The sequence below is a fragment of the Sphaeramia orbicularis genome, chromosome 17 (assembly GCF_902148855.1).
Source record: "Sphaeramia orbicularis chromosome 17, fSphaOr1.1, whole genome shotgun sequence".
Taxonomy (NCBI): Eukaryota; Metazoa; Chordata; class Actinopteri; order Kurtiformes; family Apogonidae; genus Sphaeramia; species Sphaeramia orbicularis.
In genome coordinates this window covers 21,183,379-21,193,902 of record NC_043973.1, presented here as the reverse complement: position 1 = coordinate 21,193,902, position 10,524 = coordinate 21,183,379, and the positions used below count along the sequence as shown (strand labels likewise).

Here is a 10,524-nt window from a genome sequence, read left to right as displayed (position 1 = left end):
GTGGATGTAATTAAGCACAGAACATGTTGCAGATGCAGTTTTTGTGGCACCAGCTGCAGTGAGTGTTTACACACTAGTTGTGGACTTGGTGTGAGAGATATGAGACAGTGTAGAGCCAGACATTGATAGATGATCATGTGGCTGGTCATGGCTCCCCAAGGGTTCTGCAGTTTAATAGATTCACTAGTGTAGACCAGCACAGAGCTGTTTAACAGCTTAACAGATGGATCTCTTTTTCTTCTTTGCTCTTTAATTAAGGGTCAGTATTTAGTGTCACTGAGGTTGAGTTCAGCTTCTCACTGGTTCTAAAGACAAAGGAAATGTGAGGCCTTTTGCACAGCTGCAACTATGTACATGTTCCTTTTACTTTACGATTTGGAGGTTAATCATTATAATTATTGGGAGATATCATGTATATCTTGTCTTTTGTTTTGTTTCTCAATGTTCACCCAGAGAAAACCCAATGTTACACTGGTGCAAAAACATTGTTTGTCATGTTCCTGTTGATGTTGTTTTCTACTCACTGAGGACGTGAAGGGACAAAAGCCATACCAGAGAATCACAATTACATTTCTTTCACCATTTATTAATTCACCAAATACAGTGAAAATGGCATCGTAATATACAATGACTCATTCTTAGAATGTCATGACATTTTTGTTGCTTTTTTGCTTCATAAAACGATGTTTCATTATTGAAAATATTAAGGTTTCATGCACAACAAACCATATCCAGTTTCTTTAAATAATGGTACAAAATAAACAAAATTAAAAAACAAAACTGTAATGTCCAAAATCGGTCAAATAACAACGTGTTATTTGAGGATACTCGTAAACAGTGCAATATACTCTAAAACTGCCATTTTCTAACAAATTCATCAACGAAGCTCAAGTCACAGTATACGATTTCTTAATAATAGTTTAACATTGATGTGTGCAAAAACCCCAGACACATTCAGTTAGTCTTTAAAAAATGTCCACCCTCTGATATAGAATGAGACCAGTCGACTAAAATCTTATATTCTCCTGTGTGAAGCCTAGTCTCATTCTTTATATCCTCTCTGAAATAGAAATATTCTTGTTGATGAATTGTAAGACGATAGACTAGCATATCATTTAAATAACAAATATTTAGATATAAAAATACAAATATGAATTTTGTTAAAAAGAAGCGTGCCAGGGTAAGAGTGGTGGCACCTGTGTTGGCACCGGAGTGAAAGTTCATGCAAAGAGATGGAGAAAAAAGTAGACTTTAAATTCATAGAGGACGAAACACGAATATTTGCAAAACTTAAAAGAACCAAATTATAGAAAACATATTTTCCATCAATTTCATGACTCTTATTTTTAACATTTACTATAATCTCCACATCTCTGCTGGCCTCTATAGATATTTGCGCTTTTGAAAATGCAAAACAAAAAAAGAAAAATAGGAAAAAAAAAAGATATGTGCAGGTGTGAATCAGCTACATGAAGGCGCCAACCTGCACCTTTGACCACTAATGGGTAATGCAAGAAGAAGAAGAAGAAGAATGTAGCCTGCAGTTCAGGTTAACTGTGGCCTAATGCTGTTTAAGGTGTAGGGCCAAAACAAAGAAGGTTCTACTACAGGAAATATCAACATTGCACCATCCTCGGATATATGTTTTTACATACAATGGGTCTCCTCTATTTAGTAGACTTGAAAGTTTGGTTGGTCTGTTCTTTAAAAAGCGTTAACAGCAACAGGAATGCATCGGACCAGTGCTGAAAGGACAGCTCCCTTGAATGAATGCACCGTCGCTGAATCAACAAAGCAAAGCCTAAAGGAGGGAGGAAGAGGAGGAGGAGGAAGAGGAGGATGAGGGGGGTAGGGGGGTGGATGGAGGGGGTGTCTGAGAGCTAAGCCTACCTACTGTACAACTTATTGAAATAGGGCTGGGATTTAGCTTCAGCCTCCAGTTGCAGGGTTTTGTTGCTTACAGCGCTTTTGGAAAGGAAAAAGAGATGGTCGTGAAGTAATGACAAGTTCATCCATCATTAAAGTCAGCAGAGGTTGAGATACAGAGCGCGTCCGCCATCTCAACATCTTCAAATCATCAATTCGGGATTCGTTTGGAGAATTGCCAGCAATCCCATGATAAATCTTAGTCTTTTCCAGAGTCTCTCTCTCTCTTTCTCTTTCACTCTCTCTTTCTTTCTTCCTTCATCCCTTTCTTTCTTACTCTTCCTTAATCCCTCTCCGTGTTTCCCCCTCTATGCCTTTTTCATTTTCTTTTCTCATCCCGTCCTTGCTTCGTGCCGTCGTTTTCTCCTGCAGTCCTCGAACATGCACAGCCGACAAGTGCTTCAAATCGGTGATCAAAATTAAAAAGTCTGCAAGGCATCGTTCATGTTTAAACGCCAGGTGAAGACTTGTCTGTCATCCCCTTCAGGACCTCGTCTATTCGGTCGTCCTCGATGACCACTGTGGACAGAAAAAGACAGGAGGATGTTTACTAAAGCCATGTCAGCTGAGAAACCAGACCAGACTTGTGATGCGGGGACTTGACTGGGTTTTATGGTCACGACTTGTCTGTTTCCATAATGTGCAGCCTATTACCTGGTTCTTATTTATGGCCTAGAGTGGAAGGCAGCGTTGCGCACGTAAAAAAAAGTGAGAGAAATGTGGTTGTAGTGGGATTGCAGCTGAATAAAAATAAATAAATAAAAACAGCATTGCAAATCCCCGCACAGTTGTTTTCCTGAAAACAACTCATTCCCGATAATGGCGCCAGGTCTGACAATAGATATAAACCTATTGTTTGATGGGTGCATAGTGGGGTGTGTCCTTGCGTGGAGATAATTTCTCATGAGTGCATGTAAACACTTTGACAGTCGTCGACAACAACAGACCTTTGCCAAACGAGAAGTGTCATCCTGTGGTGCATTTTAAAGCAGTAAATATGGAAATGATGTAGGACAGACGACAGTAAATGAAATGCAGTGCATGAATTATGACCAAAACTGAACTCGTTAATGAAAATCAATGATAATAAGTTCCTTTTGCGCATTTTACGCATGTAAAATTACAGTTTTTTTTGATTGAGTTTCATATTAATTGATTATGGTCGTGTGTCAGCTACAGTGACAGTCTCACTAAGTGTTAGTTTTTAGTTTGACCGTCCTTTACCTCGCTTGGCTCTTCCGATCTGTCCAAGCTTTGGGGGTCTTTTCGCCTGCGACGCAGCGAAAAAGGCGTTTGTGTCCTGCAGTCCGCAGCTAAAGGACATCTGGCTGACCTCGCTGTCTGCTCCGTAGCCGCTCATTTTCCCCTCGTTGTATGGCAGCACCTCGGACATTGTGGCACGACGAAGAAGAAGGGTCTGGGAGTAAAAAGTAGACAAAAATCTTCCTCGGCGACTTTTACGCACAAGACAGCCTTAGATCCTCTTTTGGTTGGAGTCGCTGTGGTCGGGCTCTCTCCCGTTGGGTCCTTTTCAGGGGCTTTAATTCTTGGCTTGTGGATGTAAAGAAGGGGCCAGTGTATGCGCTCCGGCTGCTGGTGTGGTCCCTCTGTGCTGTGTGGATGCGGTGCAGCTGCAGGATGAGAGTCTGTGGCTGAGCTGTGTTCGCCTGTGTTGCTGGCTGATGTCTGGTGAGGGAAGTGGGAGATCCCGGGATCATAAAGGAAACCCAGGCAGAACGGTGAAGTCATCCATCCGGGTTTGAAGCGCGTGCTCGTGTGTGTGTGTGTGTGTTCAGGGACTCATAGTGAAGAGGAACAACACTGACACCAACAGGCCTGAGTGGGAAATGCTCCAGTGGAAGAAGACAAGCTTTAGACCAGGGGTGTCAAACTCTTTTTAGTTCAGGGGCCACATCCTCCCAGTATGATCTGAAGTGGAACGGACCAGTAAATTAATACATAATAATATATATTTAAAAAATCCAACTTAAAACATTTCAATGTGTTTTATAGTGAAAAAAGTAAAATTACATTATGGAAATGTTTACATCTATAAACTGTCCTTTAAACAATGTGAATAACAGAAACAAACTGAAATTGCTTAAGAAAAATAACTGCAATTTTAACAGTTTTATGCTTCAGTTTATCATTTACACATGTACATTATAACTTACAGATTAAAGTGGATCTACAAATACACAAAACATTTAATAACAGACAGAATATTGGTAAAATTGCACTTCTTAAGACATTTCAGGTTCATACTTGTTCAGGTTATTCTTTTTTATGAGAAATGATAGTTTGTTTTAGTATAAATACAGTAAAATTACATAAAAATGTTTACATTTACAAAGAGAAAATTTTCGTGTTGTCATTACTTATAAGTTATTATAACCGTATTTTACTGGTTTGACCCACTTGAGATTGAATTGGTCTGAATGTGGAACCTGAACTAAAATGATTAATATTTTCAATGTAATTTTTGCATTTCACAAATTCATCCCACGGGCCGCAATAGATCCTTGGGCGGGCCGGATTTTGTCCCCGGGCCACATGTTTGACACCCCTGCTTTAGACCAGGGGTGTCAAACTCTTTTTAGTTCAGGGGACACATCCTCCCAATATGATTTGAAGTGGGCCGGACCAGTAAATCAATAACATAATAATATATAAAAAATGCCAACTCAAAACATTTCAATGTGTTTTATCGTGAAAAAAGTAAAATTACATTATGGAAACATTTACATCTATAAACTGTCCTTTCAAAAATGTGAATAACATGAAAAACCATGGAAAAACTGAAATTTACTAAGAAAAATAAGTGCAATTTTAACTATATTTTGCCACTGCTTATCATTTGTAAATGTGCATTACAACTTACAGATCACAATGGATCTGCAAATACACAAAATATTTCAGTAAATGGCAGAATATTAGTAAAATTGCACTTACTTCTCTTAACACATTTCTATTTTTTCATACTTTTTGTGATCATGTAATTCCACTTTTTTACACTAAAACAGAGAAAAAATGTAGAATTGTCATTATTTGTAGGTCTTTATGGTAGTATTTTACTGATCTGACCCACTTGGGACTAAAGTAGGGCTTTTTATGGTCCCTAAAGTAAAACAATTGACTGTTAATATCTTGAGTATAATTTTGCATTTCACAAATTCATCCCCCGGGCCGGATTGGACCCTTTGGCGGGCCTGTTTTGGCCCCCGGGCCGCATGTTTGACACCTGTGCTTTAGACCTCACAGTGAAGTCCCTTAGAGACGTAGATTTTCTTCAGATCCTCCAACAGATACTTACTATTATTAGAACATCTATATTTTTTCCTGTTGTTTTCTACTTTTTCTGCATTATTGGGTCACCAGCCCCACTTTTATAAAAGCAGTAGGAGTGGTTTTACACTGAAGTCATTACTGGTGAACATGAGGGTTTATGAGTCACTGATAAAAAAAAAATAAAAAAAAAAATCATATAACACAAATAGCTTTTGTAAGTTTAACTATAATTCTATGGACTTAAATGTTCAGTATTTGAACAACAATGTAAGATGAAATGAGTTAGAAAAGATGTTATTTGTCCAAATTTGAAGAAAGTGAAGTCATGCATTTAGTTACATCTTATTCCTTGGTTATCATACAGTATTAACAACTTGGACAAAAAAAGGACCCAAATTAACCCATGAAAACCCAGTGCTACTTTTGTGATGGTTCGCAAATGAATTTTTCTCTATATTTACCCTGTCTTAAGTGATTTATCATCATTTATTGTAACATTATCCTCCTTATTTTGTGTTTCTTCAGTAAAAATCAGGTTGTTTTTTTTTCATATTTAATTAACTGGTTATGTAGATGTTCATAATTCAAACGTTATTTTATCATAAACAGAGAAAACTGAAGAAAAAGTGACTTTTTCAGTAAAATCTATCATTAACTGAACATGAAAACGTGTCTCCATCCACTGTCATTGATGAAACTCCATGGGTTTTACTGGTGAATCAATGTTGTAGAAGATGACGGTGTTTCCACGATAACTACGGAGCCTCTGAACGTACAAATAGGTCATATCTGATGACCATGAAAACATGATAAACTGCATTTTACACCAATTATTTAGATGTATTGATATGATTAGTGGATCAACAGTTATTAAATACTTTATATCAGTAGATGGCTTTGGTCTGTGGTAGATTTTTGGGTCTTTATGGGTTAAACATTTTTTAAACATTAATAACACCAGTACCAATAAACTGAATATTAGAATAATATTCAAAATGAACTGGTGATGTATTTCTACATCTATATATGTTCTTCTGTGAATGGTTTCCTCATAAACAAGTACAAAATTCTACCCCATATTTGTCATTTGTAATTTAGTAATTTATTTAAAACATGTATGAAGAAAAACTTAATCAATAGATCAACCAATCAATAATGAAAACAGAGATTTAACACAAATACAGAACAAAAACTATAGTTCTTATTCATATTTGGTAGGAGGAAGACAACACTTATTTAGTCCCATTATGTTAATCAAAATATATTAATATTTATTGATTTTTATTACTGAGTTTTATTTTGTGTTTATGTACATTTTAGTGTGAATGTAAGGGTGAATTTTCTATTCTTCTGTATACTTTTGCTGCTGCTGCTGCTGCTGTCTTTGCCTGGACACTCTTGCAAAAGAAATTTTTAATCTCATCGTGTGTCAGTCTGTCACTTTGTTAAGTCCTGTCCCTGTGCACTTTTGTTTATATGAACTCCTCCCTCTATGTATATGTGTACTAGCAAGGAATGGATGACAATATATAATATAATATAATATAATATAATATAATATAATATAATATAATATAATATAATATAATATAATATAATATAATATATATAGTATAGTATAGCTGAAATTGTTACTGGTCACTTGTTAAGCACAAGCTGCAATTAAAAAATAAAGCTGTCCCCCAAAGAGGGGTGGTGGTGGTGGTGGGTTAAAAAAAAAAAGACAAAAAAAAAAAAGAAATTTTTAATCTCAATGAATAATTTTTTCCCCTTGTTAAATAAAGGTTAAATAAAACAATATTCCAAAAAGTCATACATAGTTATGAATGCTTAGGTTACAAAGTATCCATAATTATATGCAGATATCGGCACATTGTGTGCATTATGAACACATAAGTAACCTGGTGAGCAATGAAGATGTCTAAAATCAAACAGAGAAAAAAAGGTGGGTATTTTGTATGGTAGCTCTTATAAATGAGTCATGGAAATCCATTGATGATTATTAAATGACGTATTAGTCACTTCTTGAAAACACTTTTCATGATGTGTTTCTGGTCTTTCATAAATATAAGGTAAGGTATTCAACAATTCGCCATATACAGGAGAATTTAAGGATCAAAATAATTGAAATACATAGTAGATGCTAGGTTCAACTGAGGCAGGTTTTAAGTCTATAAATGCACCAAATGCATTTTCAGCACCACGGACAGAGACAGTATCATTTAAACATTCGGTGCTTATTGAATGACGTCTTTCTTTAGAGATGTGTGTTCATTACAGCTCTGTCCTCAAAGTCCTCTCATAAAAAAGACATAAATAACAATGTGATTGAAAGCCTATTATTGGATGAAACCTGTTTTCACAACTCATGCCAGTCTGCATAGCTGACCGGTGAAATGACCAGCTGACAGTCTTGAGATCAGCGGTGTTGGAAAGGCTCTTGGGTTTCCTGTTGGGATCAGACGTGGAGGCGGAATGAACTCCTGCCTCCTGGCCGGCTGTGAGACGTGGCTGCCCACAGAAATTTGGCCCACATAACCCTGTTCTTGTTAATGACTTTACTGGGAAGAGATACAGCCGAAATAGTTAGAGGTGGAAACTATAAAATGTTTGTTTACTTGGAAAAAAGTCACAGAGGCCATTCTTAGTATGCAGCCTGTTTCAAACCAGTATAAACAAAGACATCCAGATACTTTTAGCAAGGACTTTCACCATCCTCAAGGTTCTATACAATGCATCAGAGATCAGATCAGTCGCTCCCTCTCGATGTAATTCCCCAGGGATGACTCACAAAGCTCCTCCTGTCCAATAAACGGCAGCCTCTAGCTGTCAACAAGCCAAGCAGTTGATTCATGCAGGAGGGTTCAGATAAGGGCCAGGGACTTCACATGATGTCATCAGTCAGCGACAGAGTAATGGACTGTGGGAAAACCTTCAACCTCCTGCCCTAGATCGTACAGGTGCTACATAATCTGGATATGCATGTGCCATTCCAACCGGACCGTTCTTTTCCATAGCACCTCTATTATTGACTTGATCATTCGTCAGTCTAACTAAATGTTTAACTCAAACTGATGAAGTAGAATGATTTTTTTCTCTGTAACTTAAGAAACTCAGTATAGTCCTTGTGATGCCCACCACAAGTGTTTGAAGATCTGCAGACCCTTTACTGAATATATAATTAAGGGTCTCATTTCACCTGATTGTACTGCACTATATCATGCAGACTCTATCCATGACCTTCAGTCTATTTATGGAGTGATATTACCATAACACTTCTCCATTATTATTATTATTTTTTTTTTTTTTTACAAACTTTTCCAGCACTATTTTGGAGGAGATTTAACAAATGATCTAAATGAAAAAAACACTCGCAGTCAGAGTCCTTAAATTCAGCTAAATGTTAAAATTTATTGAAGAAAAATAAACAATGAAATAACCTATTCTTTCCCTGGTGGGTTTTCAGGGATAAATCTTACAGTCACTTAAGGCACAGGTGTCAAACATGCGGCCTGGGGGCCAAATCTGGCCCGCCAAAGGTTCCATTCCGGCCCTCAGGATGAAAAAGCAAAACTTAACCTGAACAGTCAAGGTTGTCAAAGTCATTTTGGTTCAGGTTCCACATACAGACCAATGTGATCTACAGTAAAAATAACAACACAATAACCCATAAATACTGACAACTACAAATTTTCTTTGTGAAAATTATGTGGAAAAAATTTAAGTGAAAAAAATAACATTACACTGTGAAAATATTTACATTTACAAAACTATTTTTTCACAATAAAATGCAAATAAATATATAATAAAATCAAAGATGAACAACCCGAAATGTACAATTTGAACAATATTCTTCCTGTTACTAAATGTTTTGTGCATTTATGGATCCACTGTGATCTGTAGTTCTGTTAATGATAAGAGATGTAATATTGTAGAAATTGTTCAAATTTTAGTTCTAACTCCAAAATTTTAACAATATTCTGCCTGTTACCAAATGTTTATGTAACATTGTGTGTAAATGTACATGTATAAATAATAAGTCGAGGCATAATATTGTTCAAATTGCACTAATTTTTCAAATGGAATTTCTATTTTTTCAGGTTATTCACATCTGTTTTGTAAAATGTAAATATTTTCATAATTTAATTGGTGTTTTTTTTTTGTACTAAAACAAAAACAAAAACGTGGATTTTTCATTATTTATAGGTTATTAAGTCATTATTTTACTGGTCTGGCCTGCTTGAGATCAAATTGGGCTAAATATGGCCCCTGAACCAAAATGGGTTTGACACCCCTGACTTAAGGCATATGCTCTATGTTTCAATCCTCTACCTTTCATTTAATATAAAATCTTTCTTAATCCAATATTTCATAAATGTCAATAATCAGAAACAGGAAAAAAATAGCTATATAGTAACTCATTTTACTTTCTGTTCAATAAGTATGTGACCAACAACTGACATATCGCTGTACATTTTTTTCTTTTTGGTCTGAAAATGAAAGAATCCTAAATAACCTTTATATGTTTGAAAAAAAACCTCAGTGTTTTAGTCCATCCAGGTTTGGGTCGATCTTGCTCAGTGTCTCTGTCCTTTAGCCCCATCTCTCTCTTTCTGCTTCTTTCCCTTTTTCTCCCCTTGTGTCTTCACCAAGTACACGCTTCTTAATGATCAGGGTCGCTCAGTCAATCACATCATCACTGACAAGGGCGCTCACCCTTAAGAAATGCGTATGTGCGTGTGCTCTTGAAGCACTGCCTCCAATTACAAATGAATCACCATGCTGAGTCACCCACCCCCACTCCCCCACCCCCCATCCATCTCTCCCCTTGAGTCGACCAAACGCTGCTGAACTTACACACACAGACACACACTTTGAGAACACACACTATGTTCCTCCTTGAGGAACACTAGCTGAGGAAAAACACCAATAACAGGCCTGAAGCTCAGGGCCAGGATCAATTCCCTGAGAATCAGCTCTTAGGTTTTGTGTGTGTGTTTGAGCAGGTGTACATTTCAGACAAACTAAAAATATAGTAGAAAGGACAAGGAGAAAAGAGAAAAGACACAAATCATCTGCAGCCATGGACCAAATGAAAGCACTGTGTATATCCCCTTCCTCTCCTCGCCATAAAGATTAATGCTGTTTGTTTTCCTGCATAAACATCCTCCAATAGATTGTGGGAACATTGGCAGGGATCCTGCCCTTGGATCAGTGAGCACACAGCTGAGATAGAATTATTCACAGCTGTAGTCTACAGCAAACTGAGGCAGCTGCACACTCCGCCTCCCCCACCTAATGCACAGGGGA

General features: G+C 37.0%; 1 protein-coding gene across 1 annotated transcript; it reads right to left on the bottom strand.

The window, feature by feature from the left end:
- Nucleotides 1–565: 565 nt before the first annotated feature.
- camk2n2a (calcium/calmodulin-dependent protein kinase II inhibitor 2a) lies at nucleotides 566–3,627 on the bottom strand. The gene is made up of 2 exons (XM_030160928.1): nucleotides 3,151–3,627; nucleotides 566–2,445 (listed from the first exon to the last, which is right to left on the bottom strand). The coding sequence occupies exons 1-2, from the start codon at nucleotides 3,317–3,319 to the stop codon at nucleotides 2,375–2,377; spliced, it is 240 nt and encodes a 79-aa protein (XP_030016788.1). The 5' UTR covers nucleotides 3,320–3,627; the 3' UTR covers nucleotides 566–2,374.
- Nucleotides 3,628–10,524: the final 6,897 nt, after the last annotated feature.